The following is a 21607-nucleotide window of genomic DNA, read 5'->3' as shown; positions in this document are numbered from 1 at the left end:
CCTGCCTCAGCCTCCTAAGTAGCTGGGATTACAAGAGATGAAGTTCTTACAGAATATCTTCCCGTCTTCACTGCTGTTGGTAAGTTTCCTTCCAGGTCATTTGTTAAGTCTCTGGCCTACAATTCCTGCCAGAAAGTAACTGTTCATTGCATTTCCAACTCACTATTTTATTTTATTTTTTTATTTTGAGATGGAGTCTCGCTGTGTCGCTCAGGCTGGAGGGCAGTGGTACGATCTCGGCTCACTGTAACCTCTGCCTCCTGGGTTCAAGCAATTCCTGTGCCTCAGGCTCCTGAGTAGCTGGGATTACAGGCATGTGCCACCATACTGGCCTAATTTTTATATTTTTAGTAGAGATGAGGTTTCACCATGTTGGCCAGGCTGGTCTTGAACTCCTAACCTCAGGTGATCTGCCCTCTTTGGCCTCCCAAAGTGTTGGGATTACAGGTGTGAGCCTGGATTACAGGTGTGAGCACCTGGCCCAGCTCACTATTTTAACCACTGTCTGATCTTAAAGACATGCTGTTAGTTATAAAGTAGTTCATAATAATAAAGCCCTGAATCTTCAGAGACCATACATTCATTTGGAGGATATATTTCTCATTTTGGTGAGGCTCTCTGTGATACCTAGAACGCCTACAAAGTGTTAACAGTAATATTTACATACAAATCAATTCCTAAAGCCAACTCTGCAGCATGACTCCAACATACATGGACTCCCATAAACAAATCCAAATGGCCCATCTCTATTGCTGAGGATGGTATCAAGATCAGTCTATTTCTAGAGTTATCAAGGAGAAAACCACAAACACACATCTCTCAGGTAACTCTAATGCCTGCACTGATAGACCTCTCTGTGTCAAAGATTTAAATCAAAGCCCAGAGCCAGATGATCCCAACTCTCAGCCCAAGGATAAAGTCCAGCTTTAATTTAGAATGCCTTTCATTCACTAATGAGGCTGCAGCTCAATGCTGCAAGTTGAAGATGTTGGTAGTTGTCATGGTTCTTGGCTCTCTAATTAAGAAGATCTATTTCAAGCCATATACCAGTGTGGTTGATCTGAGTCTAACGTCACTACTCATCTCCCTCGCCTATTAATACACGTGAACCTGCACAACATTAACATTTACTTCAGATTTAGTCGCTACCAGTGGGACCTGTTGCTCCATAGGACCATGTTAATTATCCATCCAGCACAAGCAGTTTCTCAATATGGAATTCGAGCGGGGGATGGGGAAACAAGAACAAAGGGAAGAGGCGAGAGGTGGAGGGAGAGAGCAGTCGGGAAGCAAAGACTGCCTTTTATTTTAGAGACCTTTTTCTGTGTCACAACATGGAGATAAAAATGGTACTAGGCTCTGGACTTTTTTTTTTTTAATACATGATGTTACTGATGGGTTGCTTGTAACTGTCCATCCACCTAAGTGACACTGACATTTTAAAACTTGAGCCAGTGGCAGTCTGGGACACATGAAAATCTCACTTAACCAAATTAAAAGCTTTGGTGTATGTCTTAGTCCAAAAGCAAGCAAGGAAATGCAGAATATTTAAGAAAAAGCACACTCCATTTTCTCTTTCTAGACTAACAAATTCTATTTAATATAAACACTTAACAGGAACACTATGAAAATAGCATATCCATATACAATATACCAACAGCCTACTAAGCGGGTTCTCTTCCAAAAGAGGTCAGTCACATGAGCTGGTAGAGTCTCTCTTGTCAGAACCCATAATTCTTCAGGAATCAGACACTCTCTAGCCATCCATGGTAGTTTTCAGTTGAAATAAAACATCAGTTGAACTAAGAAAGAGTTCAATGCCCCTACAATCATCTGTATGCCTCCCTACCCTCTTTTGGTGGGGGAAAAGGGGTTCAGCAAGCAAACAATAGCACTGAGCAGTTTTGATTTTTAATTTCACAGTTTGCGGGGCTCATCCATCCATTTGAGAACCACCACCAGATAAAAATCCTGCAATTATATTTAGTGGCACTGTGTAAGACAAACTGCAAAACATAATACATGCTCAGAACAGGCCTACTCTCCCTTAGACTGGCCCTGTGGCCCTCAGCCAGTTCAGAAAATGTGCTGGTATTAGCCAAAATGGGGAGTGAAGGTGATCACTGACAGGACCATGATCATGCCTCAGCCTCTTAGCAGCCATCTTGCTCTATAAAGTGACCCATGAACACAGAAAACCAGTCTTTTATAAATGGAAACAAACTTATGTCCTAGGAAAGCTAAGTGGAACTGGGTAAAGTTTAATTTAAATTAAAAGCTGCATTAATACACCCAAATTTTAAAGTGTATGCTTTAAGAGAACACCATTTAATGAAATTTAAACGTCAGCAGAAATAGTAAGCTTCCTCTGGACACTTGTGCGGGCATCAGCTTTTCTCAACTATGGCCTATCTTTTGCATGAAGATAGTTATATTGAAGGATATTAAAGAGGTGAAAGCAGAAAGTTATTAGGGTCCCTCAACCTTAATCCCTTACCCTTATTCATCCTGGTTACTGACTCAAATACCACTAATACCACAAAGTACATAAAAAGTACAAGAACTGCTGGTTTTTTCAATGCAAAGCCTCAATGGCAGTGTTAACAAGGAAACCAATGAAGTGCCAGGCCATTACAAATGCCCCATTGAGAAACTTAGCTAGTTGCGTCACTTCCACAGGCATACAATCCTTTTAAACTGGCTGTATCCCCAGGTTTTATCGCCTTCTATGTAGAGCTGGCTTGTGGCATCTTCTCAGTAAAGGATACCTGGCCATGAGTGTTACTAGTTAGTACAGGGAAAAAAGGAAGGAGGGAGGACAGAGCAACTAACAGTTATACCGGTGTTTGCCTCTGCTAACTTTTCTTTTTTTTTTTTTTTTTTTTTTTGAGACGGAGTTTTGCTCTCGTTACCCAGGCTGGAGTGCAATGGCACGATCTCGGCTCACTGCAACCTCCGCCTCCTGGGTAGCTGGGATTACAGGCACGCGCCACCACGCCCAGCTAATTTTTTGTATTTTTAGTAGAGACAGGGTTTCACCACGTTGACCAGGATGGTCTCGATCTCTTGACCTCGTGATCCACCCGCCTCAGCCTCTCAAAGTGCTGGGATTACAGGCTTGAGCCACCGCGCCCGGCCGCCTCTGCTAACTTTTCTACAAGCTCAGCCCCAGTGCCAAGGGCCTGATCTATCACTACCCTGGTTTGACTATTCTTGCAATTCTGGTTTCTCTACAAAGGAAGATGGGCTGGGCTGCAAACATTTTAAAAAGGGGCTTCATTCATTCACCTCATGATAGATGCTAGAGCCTACCTGTTTTGGAAAAAGGTACAAAATTCTGGCCTCAGCAGTAATTTTCTAATACTTTTGGGAACATTCCATTGGAAGGAAGAACGAACAACTGCAACCATGTATTCTGGAAAATCTCAGGGGTATGGAAAACTGGATACTATTCTGTTGCCAAATTTTAGCAGACTATCAAGAAAAAGGAAATAGCCAGGCGACACTTCTTGCAGACACAGCTCAGGAATTTGGGCCAGTTTACAGTTTATATACATATTAATCCTAAAATTCTATAAAGGCTCAGAAAACAAAAAACACTAACAATGTCTTTATTTAAAACCCAACAAAATCAAGAGAGCAGGTTTCTTTCTTTTTTTCTTTTTTGAGATGAAGTCTTGTTCTGTTGCCCAGGCTGGACTGCAGTGGCTTGATCTCAGCTCACTGTAACTTCTACCTCCTGGGTTCAAGCGATTCTCTTGCCTCAGCCTCCTGAGTGGCTGGGATTACAGGCATGTGCCACCACACCTGGCTAATTTTTGTATTTTTAGTATTTCACCATGTTGGTTAGGCTGGTCTCAAACTTCTGACCTAGTGATCTGTCTGCTTTGACCATATAAAATGCTGGGATTACAGGTGTGAGCCACCGTGCCCAGCCCAAGAGCAGGTTTCTACTTAAGACCCAGCTGCTTTTCCCTAAGGAGGGACTTCTGTTTCATTTACCCTCCCCTGACAGGGTCTATAAGAAAAAAAAAAAGAGGGAGAATAATATTTGGGCCATTATCACCATAGGGATTATTCCCCACTTCTTTTACCCTTACCCTTTCCCATCCCCCAATTCTACTCATAAACATAAAAGCTCCCCACCCTACAGGACTGAAGTAATCTCCTGGGCATGCTGTCAAACTGTGCTGCCGTGGTTTGACGCCACAGCTAAGTGCTGACTTGGGCTTCCGAAGCCTTCCAGTTATACCCACCAGTGACCTATTTACAAGTTAAACATACTTCTCCAGAGCCATGATTTTTCCCTTTGGCCCACTTTTCTTTCAGATGGTCCCTAACCAAAGAATCATCACCCTAAAGGTCTGCAAGTGTAGACACAAATGGTGAGATTTGAGGAAAGTTCTCAAGAAAATGCAGCAAGCATATGATGAGCCTTGGACATGTGTTATTGCTGTAAGAAATAAAATGCAGATACTTTTCTTAACATACAGCTTACTTCAATGCGAACAAACCACAGCCTACAGTCAGATGTCTGATATCATAGAATTAGGCATTTTCTTTGGTATGACAGTTTGCTAAGTTAAAATGGCTAAGTGTCACCCATGCCAGGCAAAACCATAAAGACACAAAGGAGGGATGAAGTAAAACAAAAATGACAAAGCAAAAACAATGTTTATTAACAAGCCCAAATTACTCACAACTCTCCCTATATTTTAGATGATGCTTTTGTAAAAAACGGGAAACAAGATCAAGTCAAGTTAAATATAGCCGAACTATGAAAAGTTATAGGTTTAGACATATTTAATGAGATTAATGGAGTATAATTTTCACAATTATAATGTATTCTGACCAGTAATTGACGATTGCCAATTGAAAAAGTTCACTGTGGAGTTTCCCTCTAAAACTGAGAATCAGCAGAACTCTGATGGTTTAGTGAATGTGGGAATTAACAAGCACTCAACTCATCACAGGAGCCCAGGGGTGGAAAGAAAAGCCAAGAGTAGGTCCTCACTGCCTGATGTCATAATGCAGTCTTGTTTAAAGTCATTTAAAGCTCTGTGCATTTCATTAATTTCTCTGCTCTGTTCTCTGCACAAATGCAGACAGGAGAAAATATTTCACATCCCTGAGGATCACAGCTCAGTAAAAAATGTGCTTGTGCTGCCACAAACAGGGTTCCACCTGGAACTCAAGCTTGCTAGTAATTCTGAGAGGTTCTCCTATCCCTGCCTGGCTTGGAAATAAAGTGATGTCTTTGGGCTACGGTTGATTTCAAACCCTGTGGAGAGTCCTCTTTTGCTCACTCAAGCTTATTTCAAAAAGAGCCTCATGCAGAGAGCACAGATCAGTGGGAAAGACTGACACTATATTCAGGCATGGAGTTTCTCCCTGCCCTGCTCTTATTCTATATGTCTTTTGTCCTGTCAAGGCTGAGAAACATTTCCTGGGAGATATCCTGTACAATTTGTCAGAAAACAGGGGAGGGGCAAAAATTAAACACCAAAGTGGGCCAGGTGCAGTGGCTCATGCCTGTAATCCCAGCACTTTGGGAGGCTAAGGCGGGTGGATCACGAGATCAGGAGATCAAGACCATCCTGGCCAACATGGTGAAACCTCGTCTCTACCAAAAATACCCCCTAAAAATTAACTGGGTGTGGTGGCACGTGCCTGTAATCCCAGCTACTCAGGAGGCTGAGGCAGGAGAATCGCTGGAACCAGGGAGTCGGAGGTTGCAGTGAGCCAAGATTGTGCCACTGCGCTCCAGCCTGGCAACAGAGATAGACTATGTCTCAAAAAAATAAATAGGCTGGGCGTGGTGGCTCATGCCTGTAATCCCAGCACTTTGGGAGGTCAAGGTGGGCGGATCATGAGGTCAAGAGATCAAGACCATCCTGGTCAACATGGTGAAACCCCGTCTCTACTGAAAAATATAAAAATTAGCTGGTCATGGTGGCATGTGCCTGTAGTCCCAGCTACTCGGGAGGCTGAGGCAGGAAAATTGCTTGAGCCCAGGAGGTGGAAATTATAGTGAGGCGATTGAGCCACTGCACTTCAGCCTGGTGCCTGGCAACACAGAAAGATTCTGTCTCAAAACAAACAAACACACACCAAAGTGATTAACATACAAGAAAGCAAATATAATTAGGGGAAAAGAAATTCTCACCTTGTATTTGTGTTAACCAAGTTACCAACCACTTGGAATAACCCAGATATCATTTTTGTTCCCCAACTAGTGTTTACCTTTGCATGTCTCTCATCTGTAATACCACTAGGTATTACACAGCAGTGAGAAGAGGAAATGGGTCAGCCTCTGGCTTTCAAGTAGTTTAGTGAGCATTTATGTAGCATGATTACAGCAAAAGGGAAAGTAGGCAGCAGGGCAAAAGGGACTCACTCTTTGAGACAGCAAGTCAAACTTTTCATTATTTTGAAAATTGCACCAATCTGCAAGGTGCATTTGTAATTTGCTTGTTGTGACTTCCACAAGAGCTCTATGTAGTAGTCAAGTTCCTTCTTGTTGATGGGTCAACTCATGGATTCCTCCTTTCATTAGTGTCTATTGTACACTGCAGCTTTTGCCTCTCACACAAGTGGGCTAACACCTCATCTTTGTTCTTATTTGCCAAGACTTAGATTTAGGAATAACCTTAGGCTTAAAATATGAGGATTTTGCTATCTGGGAATGGCAGGCAGAAAAAGGAGTCACCTTCTCATTCTTCTTAACTGCTTTCAAGTCATGGGAAAAGCAGTCAGCCAGGGACCTGTGCATGTGTCCTGGGCATAGTGACAAAACCGTAATACCAAAGTGCCTTTCTGAAATCTGGTCTAGGACTTGCACTGAATACAATGTCCTCCTCTTTCATGAAACTGGCAGGGGGACAGCCATACTCCTGTCTTGTGTTCTCTTGGGAGGCAAGCATTATGCAGAGGTTCTCTTATAAGTGTCAGTCACTGAATGGCAATGCAATTGGCCATGTTGTACTCCCTGGGGACTCTTAAGTCAAAGGAGGAGCCCAGTGGAGCGGGGAAAACAGACATTTGTGTGTGTGTGTGTGTGTGTGTGTGTGTGTGTTCTGGTGCCTTAAAATGCTGGCACCTTAAAACCTAAATGCATTTCCAGGAGCTTGTGCTGCATTAATATATAAGAGCCACCATAAACCCAAACAGAATCTTTTATCAGGGTGGCCTACTTAACTGTATACCCAAGGAACTGTCTGTGTTGGGTTTGGGACAAGAAAGTTCAGAGATGGATTTCAGTATGCTTACCCATGATCAAAAGTCCACAGTATTCGGCTTAATCTATTTTCTATTACTCTTCACTTGTGGGAGAAAAGATGCACCCATTTCTGTTCAAGAGGCAGGACATCTGCATTTTTAGGTAGCAAAAATCCTCTTGGGAGGATCAAAGCAGACTTGTTTCTTTTTATGAGCCATATAAAACTGTCAGGCAAATATTCTCTGCACTCTGTCTCCCTATTTATTGTTATCTGGGCTTATATAAAGATATAAATAAACAGGTGAGTTTGCTGCAATATACAAGCAACTTTTTGTTCTTGTTAACCAAGCTCAAAAGACAGCACATTTTAATCGACCTGAAGTTATTTCCACCACAAACAATAAAACTGAGACAATTTCCAAGCACTTTTCTCAGTTAAAAAACAAACAAACAAACAAACAAACAAACAAAACCACAAACCCTGAGACAATTAAAATCTTTTTTTTCCTTTTTATTTTATTTTTTTTTTGAGACAGAGTTTCACTTTTGTCACCCAGGCTGGAGTGCAATGGTGCAATCTTGGCTCACTGCAACCTCCACCTCCCAGGTTCAAGTGATCGATTTTCCTGCCTCAGCCTCCCGAGTAGCTGGGACCACAGGCGTGTACCACCACGCCAGGCTAATTGTGTATTTTTAGTAGAGATGAGGTTTCATCATGCTGGTCAGGTTGGTCTCGAATTCCTGACCTCAAGTGATCCAGCCGCCTTGGCTTCCCAAAGTGCTGGGATTACAGGCGTAAACCACTGCACCCTGCCAAAATCTTCTTTCTTAGACTAGGGTCCCCCAAGTATGAGAAGTGCTCATACACAGAAATTTTCTATTGTGGCCAGTGGGTGCCAGGTGAACATCCTATCTAAAGGCAGATGATGGATTTTTCATACTTCCTCTAAGGCAACTTCCAGCTTTAGACTTCTTTGCTAGGGAGGGGCATCCAGAAAAGCTGAAACAGCAACATACCAAATCACATTCTAAAGTTCTCTTCACTAGGATCTACCATCCTGACTGGAGTTCACAGAAGAAACTCTTCACTTACTGACATTACATAGATAATATATGCATAGATATTAAAGTGTGCTTAAATCAACCATCTTCTGCTAGATTAAGACTCAAAAATAAAAAAACAGAGGCTGAGGCAGGAGGATCAGCTGAGGTCAGGACAGCCTGAGTTTGGGAACAGCCTGAGTAACACAGTGAGTCCCTGTCTCTACAGAAAAAAAAAAAGGAAATTAGCCAGGTGTTGTAGTGGCAAATGCCTGTAATCCTAGCTACTCAGGAGGTGGAGGTGGGAGGACTGCCTGAGCTGAGGAGTTTGAGGTTACTGTGAGTTATGACTGTGCCAGTGCCCTCCAGCCTGGGTGACAGAGCAAGACTCTGCCTCTAAAAATAAATAAATAAATGATGGGGGAAGTGTAAATACAACCCACAAAATGGGAGAATACTTGCAAATCATATATGTGACAAGGGACTTATAATTATAACATATAAAGAACTCTCACAACTCAATTAAAAAAAGCAAATAACTCAATTAAAAATGGACAAAAATCTGAATGGACACCTCCAAGAAAATATACAAATGGCCAATAAGCACACGAAGAAAACGTTTAACATCACTAGCCTTCAGGGATATTTGACTCAAAACCACAATGTGATACCACTTCATGCTCACTAGGATGGTTTTAATCAAGAAGGCAGGTAATAACAAGTGTTGTTGGGGAAGTAGAGAAATTAAAACCCTCCTATGCTACCGGTGGGAAAGTAAAATAATGCAGCTTCTTTGGAAAACAGGCAGTTCCTCAGAAGGTTAAGAGGTACCATAAGACCCAGCAATTCTGCCTCTAGGTGTACATCCAAGAGAAATGAAAACTTGCACCCTGGCAGGGCATGGTGGCTCACACCTGTAATCCCAGCACTTTGGGAGCCTGAGGCAGGCAGATCACTTGAGGTTAGGAGTACGAGACCAGCCTGACTAACATAGTGAAATCCCATCTCTACTAAAAATACAAAAAGTAGTCAGGCATGGTTGCAGGCATCTGTAATCCCAGTTACTCGGGAGGCTGAGGCAAGAGAATTGCTTGAACCTGGGAGGTGGAGGCTGCAGTGAGCTGAGATCATGCCACTGCACTTCAGCCTGGGGAACAAAGCTAAACTTCATCTCAAAAACAAACAAATAAACAAAAAAAAACCCCACAAACCAAAACCAACAACAAAGAAAACTTGCACCCAAATGTTCACTACATTACTTACAAAATCAAAAAGTAGAAACAACCCAAATGTCTATCAACTAATGAACTGATGAATAAAATGTACATCCATACAATGGAATATTGCTAGCCATAAAAAGGAATGTAAGTATTGATAAATGCTACAACCTGAACTCTCAATTTTAGGTATCACCTGTACTTTCTTTTTTTTTCTTTTTTTTTGAGACGGAGTTTCACTTTGGTTACCCAGGCTGGAGTGCAATGGTGCGATCTCGGCTCACCGCAACCTCCGCCTCCTGGGTTCAGGCAATTCTCCTGCCTCAGCCTCCTGAGTAGCTGGGATTACAGGCACGCGCCACCACGCCCAGCTAATGTTTTGTATTTTTAGTAGAGGCAGGGTTTCACCATGTTGCAGGATGGTCTCGATCTCTTGACCTAGGGATCCACCCGCCTCGGCCTCCCAAAGTGCTGGGATTACAGGCTTGAGCCACCGCGCCCGGCCTCATCTGTACTTTCACTCAGGCTAACAAAAACCAGTGTTTTATTCAACACATTAATAGTGACTAGTTGAATTCCTTTTAAATTTAAGATTAGACAATTTATTGAATATTACTTATTTAGCTTTCAAAAATACTGCTGGAGGCGCACTTGACCAAGAACTTACAAGAGACCAACATGAATCCCATCTGCAGATTCAAATGAAAGCAGTACCTAAATGTTTGTTTCAACCTTTGTATCTATTAAAAATACACAAGTCATTTACAAAAGCCAAAAACTGTCCTAATATATTATTAGCGGAGCCTATCTGTAAAGTATTTTGAGAGCCTTAAGGAACAACAGCAGATTGATAGACTGTAACTACAACCTACCTTTTACTGAGTATGGCAATTAATTTTGGGACAGGCCTTACGTGAAAAATTTCCCGTAACAATACTACTAAGTACTTGCCTAACATTACACAAAAACTGTCACCTTTCAAGAATATAACCCCCTTTTCCACTTTAAATATTTGACACTTGCACTCATTTCATAAGAATTAGCCCGAGCCCCACATTAAGAAGCATGTATCTGAACCTGAGTTAAAGTTGAACATTATTGTATCCTCCATATTTAGGTAGACCATTAAGACAACATGACATGGGAGGCTAAGGCAGGAGAATCATTTGAACCTGGGAGACAGAGGTTGCAGTGAGCTGAGGTCACGCCACTGCACTCTAGTCTGGGCAAGAGTGAGACACTCTGTTAAAAAAAGAAAAGAAAAGAAAAAAAAAAAGACAACACGACATACCTAGATTCTAATTCAACACAGAAAATGCAAAACAAATAAATAAAATAAACATAAAACCAAATTACGGCCGGGCGCGGTGGCTCAAGCCTGTAATCCCAGCACTTTGGGAGGCCAAGGCAGGTGGATCACGAGGTCAAGAGATCGAGACCATCCTGGTCAACATGGTGAAACCCCGTCTCTACTAAAAATACAAAAAATTAGCTGGGCATGGTGGTGCATGCCTGTAATCCCAGCTACTCAGGAGGCTGAGGCAGGAGAATTGCCTGAACCCAGGAGGCGGAGGTTGCCGTGAGCCAAGATTGTGCCATTGCACTCCAGCCTGGGTAACAAGAGCAAAACTCCATCTCTAAATAAATAAATAAATAAATAAATAAATAAACAAAAAAAAAGGAACCAAATTAGGTTTGTTTACTGTGGAATCATTTTACTATTGATGGGGCAGGTTGAGGGGAAGGAATCTAGACATTGTGACTTCCAGTTCATCAGTGCCAGGCTTCTAACCACTTACAATGCCAAAAACAACATACTGACAAGATAATGCTAAAATTAATGTATTTTAATCCATCACTTGGCCTGATAGTATTCTAAGGAGGAGCTAAATACAACAAAATCAGACAAATCAGCTCCTTTTAAGTTCAAACAGGTTTGGCACAGCAGCTTATTCCTGTAATCTCAACACTTTGGGAAGCCAAGGCGAGAGGATTGCTTCGTCTGTCTGGGGCAGCAAAGTGAGACCCTGTTTCTACAAAAAAATTTTAAAAATTAGCCCAGCATGATGGAACATTCCTGTGGTCCCAGCTACTAGGGAGGCTTAGGTGGGAAGATCACTTGAGCCCATAGTTAGATGCTGCAGGGAGCTAGGATCAAGCCACTGCACTCCAGCCTGGGCAACACAGGGAGACCCTGTCAACAAAAACAAACAAACAAACAACTCCACTTCAAACAGCAAACATTTTCTTCAAGGCAGTTTCTGTTCTATGTGTGAAACCTTTGTTATGACTCACTGAAAGTATGCACAACTCCAAGCTGAGCTTAGTTTTGCCTGTGCACAGAGACCTTTTTACTCTCATTCTTCGAAAACCTTATTTTGGATCTTGCTGCCAACACCAGAGAGAGGAAAGCTGGCCAACAATTCCAAATATAACATGCGGAGGCAAATGCTACAGAAATCTGTCTGACGGGAAGGGACCATGCTGAGGTCTGCTGAGGTAGACGTACTTCTCAATCAGACCATTTTGGTCCCTCAGTCTGTTTGGAGCAAAATGCCATGAGAAGGCAATCACAGGAAACCAGCCAGTTTTATCATCCTGATTACTGATGCCCCATGGTATTAACTCTGTCAGTGACAACAATCCTACCAATCTCAAACAGAAAGATGGGTCAGTGGCAACTAAAGCTGTACTGGTTATTCCATTTTTTTTTTTTTTTTTTTGAGACAGAGTCTTGCTCTGTCACCAGGCTGGAGTGCAGTGAGGCAATCTCGGCTCACTGCAACCTCCACCTCCCGGGTTCAAGTTGATTCTCCTGTCTCAGCATTCTGATTAGCTGGGACTACAGGTGCACACCACCACAACCAGCTAATTTTTGTATTTTTAGTAGAGACGGGGTTTCACCATGTTGGCTAGGATAGTCTCGATCTCTCTCTCTTTTTTTTTTTGAGACAGAATCTCGATCTATCACTAGGCTGGAGGGAGTGCAGTGGTGTGATCCCGGCTCACTGCAACTTCTGTTTTCCAGTTTCAAGCAATTCTGCCTCAGCCTCCAAAGTAGCTGGGACTACAGGCATGCACCACCACACTTGGCTAATTTTTTTTTTTTTTTTGGACTTTTAGTAAAGACAGGGTTTCACCATGTTGGCCAGGATGGTCTTAATCTCTTGACCTCGTCTTCCCCCCACCTCAGCCTCCCAAAGTGCTGGGATTACAGGCGTGAGCCACCATGTCCCACCTGGTTATTTTAATTTTTAATAGATTTTTTGGGATCAGTCAGATGAGAACTTTCAGAAAGCTCAACTCCTGGCATGATAATTATGACCAAGTTCAGGTTCACCAAGGGACACTTAAAAACATCTCTCTTTCTAATAGTCTAGGGACAGATTTAATAACCCCTACTATCACTACTATAATTGATAAACCAGTTAAACTTGGATAAAATGATTACACTATCACTTAATCAAAAACAAAGACATCAGTTTTTCCAGTTTAATTCTTCGGTGAGGTCATGGTACCATGCACAAGACAATTCATTCCTTCACCCAGAGGATCATTATAGAAAACTCAGAAATAGGGCTCCCAGTCTAACTGGGAAGAGATGAGGTGCCTCATACAAAGCACTGGCTCCTGAGAAAAGACAGAACAATTAAAACAACTAATTTGACCAATCATTTCCTTTAGAAATTTATTGTAAGAAGATCCCCTGTGGTTTACGGCTATGTCATTAAACCCAAGAGGTAAAGTTTGCCTAGAACCACTTCTGGAACATTGTACTGGATTGTGTTCACTGTGAGGCAGACTGGCAAGGAATAGTAGAGACTAAAAAAGGACTTATCCCAAAGAGCTCTGGATGGAGAACCATGGCAGCACTGCAATTAAGACTTACAGCATTTGCAAAATTTAAACTTCACCTTTTCTTTAAATTTTGTAGAGATGGAGTTTTGTTATGTTGCCCAGACTGGTCTTGAACTCCTGTCCTCAGGTGATCCTCCCACCTTGGCCCCTTTAAGTGCTGGGATTACAGGCATGAACCACCATACTCGGCCTCAACCTCACTCTTGTACTTTCTGTACACAGGGAAATTATTCTGTCTTAGCCAGTTTAAAAGGGAAGCAAGAGGAAATAGAGCTATGCCCCCTAACCTCACTCTCATATGGCAAAAACAAGCAGTCATTTTTTTTTTTTTTTTTTTGAGACGGAGTCTCACTTTGTCACCCAGGCTGTAGTGAAATGGCGTGGTCTTGCCTCACTGCAACTTCTGCCTCCGGGGTTCAAGCGCTTCTCCCACCTCAGCCTCCTGAGTAGCTGGGACTATAGGCATGTGCCACCACACCCATCTAATTTTTGTATTTTTAGTAGAGACAGGGTTTCACTATGTTAGCCTGGCCAGTCTCAAACTACTCCTGACCTTGTGATCTACCCACTTCGGCCTCCCAAAGTGCTGGGATAGGCATGAGCCACTGTGCCCACCTAGGACAAATTAATGAAAACACATTCAAGAATAAAAATGTTCTGAGACATTAACTACTTGATTTTTTAAAAATACAAAAATTAGCTGGATGTGGTGACAGGCACCTGTAATCCCAGCTACTTGGGAGGCTGAGGCAGGAGAATCACTTGAACCCCAGAGGTGGACCTTGCAGTGAGCCGAGATGCTTCACTGTACTCCAAGCCTGGGAGACAAAGCAAAGACTCCTGTCTCAGAAAAAATAAGTAAATAGCGCCGGGCGCGGTGGCTCAAGCCTGTAATCCCAGCACTTTGGGAGGCCGAGGCGGGTGGATCACGGGGTGGAGAGATCGAGACCATCCTGGTCAACATGGTGAAACCCCGTCTCTACTAAAAGTGCAAAAAATTAGCTGGGCATGGTGGCACGTGCCTGTAATCCCAGCTACTCAGGAGGCTGAGGCAGGAGAATTGCCTGAGCCCAGGAGGCGGAGGTTGCGGTGAGCCGAGATCGCGCCATTTGCACTCCAGCCTGGGTAACAAGGGCGAAACTCCGTCTCAAAAAAAAAAAAAAAAGAAAAAATAAGTAAATAAAAATACTTCACTCTTGGTGGAAAGAATGTGGCTTCAGACACAGAAAAGTGGGATAAGCCTCACTAAATGAAATTCATCTAGAGAATTCCACTTAAAAGACTTCCTGCCTTTGCACCAATACCTACAATGCTTTGTGATTTAGATAATAACTCAGATAACTCAATGGTACATTAAGTACTGGCATCTTCAAATGAGAACTGGAGATGTGAAACAAGCACTACTTCATTTACTACTATTCACAAATCTCTGATTACCAGTTCCCATTCATGGTCTCAAAAAAAAAATTTTTTTTTCAATGAAATGCACGGTCTAGGCAAGACTGAATCTCACCAACAGCTAAAGAGTCCCTCCTTCTCTCTCCTTTTCCAGCTAAAGTGAAAACTGTTAATTGTTACAACTTGACAAGACTTTAGACTCACCTAATTAAAAAATTCAGAGGTTAGGTTTTATAGTTTACAAGCCCAATTTCAGGCAAACCAGACAGCACACTTTTTTCATGCCTGACGTTTCCAATAAACAATTTCAGCTTTATCAAATAAATGAGACTAAAGATAATAGAGAGCTTAGCAAATCTCACTCAAAGTATGTGTCAACAATCATGGTTAACACCAATTTCATACTAGGGGTAGAATGTAAGCCCACATTTTAAATCACGAAGTCGACAATTCAGTCCTAGTATACACACACCAAACAAGCACACTAAAAAAAATGTAAGCAACTGGGAGTAACCAATAAGCAACACAATATACAGGCACAAATTTCTCCTAAGACCAGCAAAGGAAACGACCAGAGATATCTTCTCCAGGTAAATTACACCTTATAGGCAAGTAAAGGCTAAAAACCACAGACCCTTAGTCACTTCATAATAAAAATTTTAAAGCCAGCAGCAAAACTTCCTCTAGGATAATGATTTTGGTCCCTGCAATTTTACAAGCCGGGATGGGGTGCCCTCCTGGGCAAAAGTATCTTGGGAATGGTAATGGGAGCTTCCTACATAACTTCTGACCACAGACTTAATTTGCTCAGTATCAGTCATCTGTCTAGCAAGTGTTCCCAAACCTGCAATTAGTACAAATATACAGCAGACACGACTCCACAAACCGAGAGATGGAATGTGAATGGAACTGTTAAGAGACCCTCAGTGAAATTTCACTTAAAAAAAAAAAACAAAAACAAAAACAGAGGGATAAAAAAGGCAACATCAAAAAACTGGTGGGAACAAACAGAATAGCCCCCTTTTCTCTCCAGACTGGCTCCTCTCGCCTGCCTCAGTCAACTGTTGCTGAACCACAAAAAGAGACCCAGTAGAACAAGATGAAATCTGGGTTTGCTGCCGCAGATGTGGGATTTTTGTGGAGGGCAGAGGTGATTTCTGCCGGCAGAAGATGGAGTTTAAATTCTTCTTTGCCGGATTGTTCTGGGCTGAGCCGCTGAGGAGGATCAAGCAGCGGGCGATCAACCCAGGTCCCTCCCTCTCAGTTCGGTTTCTCCCCTCCCCTAACGTTCATTAAGGGGGGAAAAGCGTAGAGCTTTCCAGCTCTCAGCTCCTTAAAAATGCCTTTCCGGTGCCACCGCACACAATCCTCCCCCGGCAGCAAAGAATTTTGCAGCGAAAGGCTCGCCGATCCGGAGCGGAGAAATGAAATCGGCGCCCAAGGGCAATTTTAATTGTCTAACCCGGTCCGATTTCCTAAGAGGCAGCAGCGCCGGGAGGGAGGAGGGAAGAAGGAGGAGGGAGGAAGGCAGCTCAGAGAGGCAACAGGGGGCAAGCGGAGACAGAAAGGGGACCAAAGCGGCGAGATCCCAGCCTGAGCCCCCGAGGAGCTTCTGCAGAAAGGACTCCGGGGCTGCCCCCACCGTTCCCCGGGAGACGTTTGCAAATCATATATGCAGCCAAAATGGCGCTGAGAATAAAAATATAATTTAAAGGCAGGTCGCCATATTGTAAACAGAGAAGCAAAGAAGAGGCGGACTCGAGAGACACCCTCCATGATTTCTTCCACAGCCACAAGCGCGCGGTTGCCGGGGTCTGGACCAGGGCAACTCGGGTGGCCGAGGGCTCCACGCACCCACCCCAAAGAGAACCCGGCCGGGCAGGAGCCCCGAGGGCAGCGAGCGCGCGGGCAGGCAAGCGGCACTGGGCCCGGAGCTCCTCCCCTTCCTCCCCCGCCACTGCCGGCCGTCCCGGCCGGCTCTGTCCCGGCTCCCCAGCGACTTCCAATCACACATGGGGTTCTCTTCACTCCTCCCAACCCCCACCTCGAAGTCTGGACCCACTGCTGCTCCTTCCCCCTAAACTGCCAGAACCCGGGGGACACCTGGGAGCGGGGAGGTGCTCGCCTCGGCGGCTGCAGAAAGTCAGCTAGCGGCTGCAAGCGCCCGTTATTTCGGCAGGCAGGGGCAGGCCCGGTGAAGGTATGCGCAGAGAAGGATCCGCCGAGAAGCTTCAAAGGGGTCCCCAGGACCTTACCAGCACTGGAGGTGGAAGGCAGCCGGACAGTGGTCGCAACACAGGAGATCTCCACCTTCCTTGCAGCTATCGCAGCTGTCGTGGTTGGTGGCCCTGCCGCTTCTCCGGGGCTCCTTCTCAGGCTTCCGACTCCGCTTTTCTGCCTCGTCGGTCTTGGGGGGAGCCAGCAGAGCTTGGATTTGCTGCACACACATACAAACCGCATGTGTGCACACTCGGAGCTCCCGGGCGGTCCGTCGCCCCCCCGGCGCGGCTTCTCCGTCACCCACCCCTCTCCCCCCTTTTGTCCTTCTTCCTCCCATCCAGGCTGTTCCCAGAACCTCTCAGCCCCCGGAACCAGGGGGAGCCCACCCTAACCGCGTTCCTGCAGCACAACAACGAGAACAGCTTCTTCCAAATGGGGAGGATCAAGGGTAGGGGGATGGGAAGAGGGTGCGCGGTTCCCTTCTTGCCACTTCCTTGTATGGACAGTGGGGGACTCCAAAGCCCGGCTCGGGAGAGGCCCGAAGCCCGGTACCCGGACGTGCTGGGGGAAGCACAAAGGGGCCAACAAGAAGGGGGTGGGGAGGCCTGCCGGTGCAACGAGATGGAGTGGGCTGGCGCCTCGGGAAAGCGAATCGAGGGCGGCGGGTAGGTGAAACTGCTGCAAACGTCTTCGAAGGCCGAGATCAACCCCCCAAATTGCAAAGAGAGGAGGGAGAGGCTGGGTGAGGAAGAATCCCCCTCCTTCGACCCTCTAGGCGCTTCGAGTTTAGGACCGGCTTTGTGGGGCGGAGGGCGGAGGTTCCCTCCCGACGCTGGGGGAAGGGGATGAGGAGGGCCACTCTTACCTCCATCAGCCCCCCTGATGTGTCCAAGTCGTACACGATCGTCTTGGTCTCCATTTTCTCCCACATTCATCCACCTCCCGGGCTGGGTGCTCTCTGCTCCGGCCCCCCCAACCCCGGGGGGAGGGGGGATGTGGGGGTAGGGGGCGCTCCTGACCCCGGCCCTGCTTCTTTTTTCTCAACACGGGTCCCGACTTCCTCGCCCTGGCTCCCCCCCACCCCCCGGCCCCTAGTCCCCGGGACGACAGCGTCCTCCCCACGGGCCGCGAGGGGGGAGCGGCCCCTCAGTCCCGGCCCGGCTGCTGGCTGCACAGTGGGTCCCGGCTCCGGGGTCAGGCCTCGGCGGGGCCTAGTCCCACAGGCTAAAGCCGGCACTGGCGACTGCCGGTCCGGCCGGGAAGGCTGGCGGGCGCTGCCATCCCGGGGCTGGGGGGACAGGAGGGGGGGTGAGAGGTTAGGTGAGGTTGTGGTACGTGAGGTGACTGGGGGGAGGGTGATGGGGGGTGGTCCCCGGGCTCCGCCTCTCGCCGCTGCCGCCGTCTGCGTCCCGGCTGCCGCGCACTTGGCGCAAACTTACCGCGAGCGCCCGCAAAGCCACCCGCGCAGGCGCCCCGGGATCGCTGCTAGCCGCGCGCAACCGCAGTGACAGCCGGCGGCCGGGCTCCCGCGCAGCCGCGGTAAGGGAGTACCCCCCAGCGCGCAGCCGCGCTGGCATTCGTCTGGAGCACCGAAGCCCCACCTTCTGCCGTGCGCCAGCGCACTGAGACAAAAGGGCGGGACCTGAGGTCTCGCGCAGGCGCTTGGGAAAGCTCGTCGGGGTCAAGGCGCAGCCGCAGGGAGCTAGGGACTCTTCATCCATTGGTGTTTGTGTGCAAACTAAGAGGACTTTGTTCCTGCGCAGGCGTGTTGGGGTTGCTCCCCTCCCACTCCCCAACACAGACGCCTCCCGCGCACGCGTATTGTCTTCGGCAGGTCCTCACAAGAAAGCTGCTCCTTTCGCCATTTTGGTAATGGGATATGGGCTATCGTGCCCTTGGAGTCCTCAAGCATGAACAGAAACGAGCAAGGTGTGGTGTTGGATGGAGCTGGTCACCTGTCAGTGACAGCAGTGTTCCCAGGGATGTTGTACTGGACTATTGGTTCTAGCATCAGGTGTGGCTGGACCAGGCCGCCATATTGGTAAAGAGAAAAGCCATTTGCGACAGAAAATGACGCCTTTGGTGGCATGTTGGATGACTGTGGTTCCTACTTTTCTCCCGCTCCTCACAGCTAATTTTATCAGTTAATTGTATCCTGAGCATCCCTGCCTTCCGTGGTAGTGGCATTGTGGGGAGTTGCGCCTGCCCGTTACCATCCTCTTTTCACCACTGTCCCTGAGATCTCTTCTAGAGGTAGCCTAAAGCGGAGAGTTTATAATCCTGACAACGCCCAGCTACCTGCGTATCCCGGACTCCAACTCCCAGTTTGCAGTGCCGAAAGGTTTAAAGGGCGACTGGGGGAGCATTGCACACTGGTAGCAAGAATCGCGATAGGACTGGTGGATTGTGGGAGCTGTAGTTCCGTGTGCGTGCGATGCACTCTATGGTAGTATGGACCCAGGGAGGAGTCATTTGCCTGCTAGGAAGGGATACTTTTGAGAGCTTCTGTGCTGCATGCCGGGATTTGTAGTCTGAGGGCCCCCTCGCATTCTGGGCGGGGATTCATGTTCCTTTTCAGGGCGCCCGCTCCTCCCCTTGGTACCGCGGTCAGAGATGGCCGATGATTGCTGCCTGATGGTGGATGAAGCAGTGGAGAAGGGAACTGCATCGTTGTGCTTGTCACTAGGGGTTTAGTTAGAATTGTTCTCTCGTAGCTGTGCTCAGATCACTTTTAATGTTACGGGACACAGCATTCTCAGAGTCGTAAAACTAAAAAGGATTTGGAGATCATCTGATTTAATCCCGTCTTTTCCAGATGCACAGAGAGGAGCAGTGATTTGCCTAGGTCACACAGTGCATTTGTGGGAGACCTAGGAATTAGATTTCTTGATTCTCAGGCCAGACACTCCATTACACCATGTCGAATGTTTCTAAGGAATTGGTACGCTTTCTTTGGGAATAGTAAGGGGGATGAGTTAGAGTGGGGATGTCAGTGTACCCTCGGAGAGGGGAGAGCTGAACTAGATCATTTGTATGAAAGAGGCAAGATTTTCTGTCTTCTGTGGCTATACTTTATGCCACAGGCTCTCAGAGGTTAGAACCTCATGTGCGCTCTCTCTTTGGCTTTTTCCCTACTGCTCAGGGCCCAGCTGTGCTGCTGTGTCAGCCTAAAGGCATTATGGAGCAGAAAAGTAAGCCATTGGCACCCATCCACTGAACAAGGTTTTGCTTTGATCGACACCATCAGTTGCAGCTGATAATAGGAACTATGGGCTAATGAGAGAAATAAGACTTGGCTCTGTTGACAGGTGCCAGGGAAACATCACACACCTTCCTCTTGGAACTTGGAGGTTGAAGTTAGGCCAGTGGGGTCCAGGAATGGTGCCACCTTGGAGAGCTCCCGCCCTGACAGTTCGGGGGGATTAAAGAGAGAGCAGGTGGGATACAGACAGTTTTGGAAGTGACCTCTTGTGGCTAATCTAGGCACTGCACTCTGCATGGACGAGCTTCATCATCCTTCAAGGTGACTGGTACTAGAGCCCAGAGTAGGAAGCGTGAGTGGTCAAGATCTCCCTGTTGGAAGACTGGAGATTCCGAGTTCTCATAATTTCCTGTTCCCGACCTCTTGTCCTTACTCTTGGAAAGCAGCCATGCAGGGCACACCTCTCAGCATAGAATGTGCATACTGGGGGCCAATGCAGGGCATTTCCATCTTGGTTGGTCTGGGTCTCATAGGGAAGGGGCAAACTTAAGCAGATCCTCCCAGCCACCTTTTTCCAGAGCCCATAGTTAGGGCCTTTGCCTAATTTAGGAGCCAAGTCCCTAAGCTGCATTACCACTGCTTCTGACAATCTAAGTATTCTCTAAGGCCAAGCCAGATTAGGGCTTCATGTTTAGGGGATCAGTCTCTGTTTCCTATTCCAATTTCCAAAGCCTTGCTTGCTTGAGAATAAGGGGAAGGAGAGATGCTTCAGGCTTCCTGAGCCTAGTTAGCATTGAGAAGGGCATCAGGGCATTGAGAAGGGATTTGAGAGTATGCCAGCCTGTAGTTCTGGGCCTGACAAAGAGGAGGAAGTAAGGCATTGGGTGGATATGCATAGGGGTTCCTGGGCTCCCACATCCCTGTGGCACCAACCATTGGGGACTTTGATTTCTCCTGCCATCTGTTGCACTGTCCCTTTTGGGGGACCCTGTCCAACTGCATGTAACTATTTCTTTTCAAATAAAATCTGGAGGCCGGGCGCGGTGGCTCAAGCCTGTAATCCCAGCACTTTGGGAGGCCGAGGCGGGTGGATCACGAGGTCAAGAGATCGAGACCACCCTGGTCAACATGGTGAAACCCCGTCTCTACTAAAAATACAAAAAATTAGCTGGGCATGGTGGCGCGTGCCTGTAATCCCAGCTACTCAGGAGGCTGAAGCAGGAGAATTGCCTGAACCCAGGAGGCGGAAGTTGCGGTGAGCCGAGATCGCGCCATTGCACTCCAGCCTGGGTAACAAGAGCAAAACTCTGTCTCAAAAAAAAAAAAAAAAAAAAAAAAAAAAAATCTGAGCACTTTGGGTGGCTAAGGTGGGAGAATCACTTGAGCCTAGGAGTTGGAGACCAGCCTGGGCAAAATAGTAAGACTCTGTCTCTACTATATATATATATATAA

General features: G+C 46.3%; 1 protein-coding gene across 1 annotated transcript in view; it reads right to left on the bottom strand.

Moving 5' to 3' along the window:
• The window catches only part of PHF12 (PHD finger protein 12), a 49416-nt gene extending 30930 nt beyond the window's left edge, over positions 1-18486 (bottom strand). Inside the window, exons 1-2 of the mRNA XM_003931440.3 lie at positions 17819-18486; positions 16989-17170 (exon numbers count right to left, since the gene is read on the bottom strand). Coding sequence (XP_003931489.1) covers positions 16989-17170; positions 17819-17884 — 248 coding nt within the window. The 5' untranslated portion in view covers positions 17885-18486. The remainder of the gene's footprint in view (positions 1-16988; positions 17171-17818) is intronic.
• Between the last annotated feature and the right edge of the window lie 3121 nt (positions 18487-21607).

This window comes from Saimiri boliviensis, chromosome 17 (genome assembly GCF_048565385.1).
Source record: "Saimiri boliviensis isolate mSaiBol1 chromosome 17, mSaiBol1.pri, whole genome shotgun sequence".
Lineage (NCBI taxonomy): Eukaryota > Metazoa > Chordata > Mammalia > Primates > Cebidae > Saimiri > Saimiri boliviensis.
Note: the sequence above shows the minus strand (reverse complement) of the source record. Positions and strands in the feature narration are given on the sequence as shown.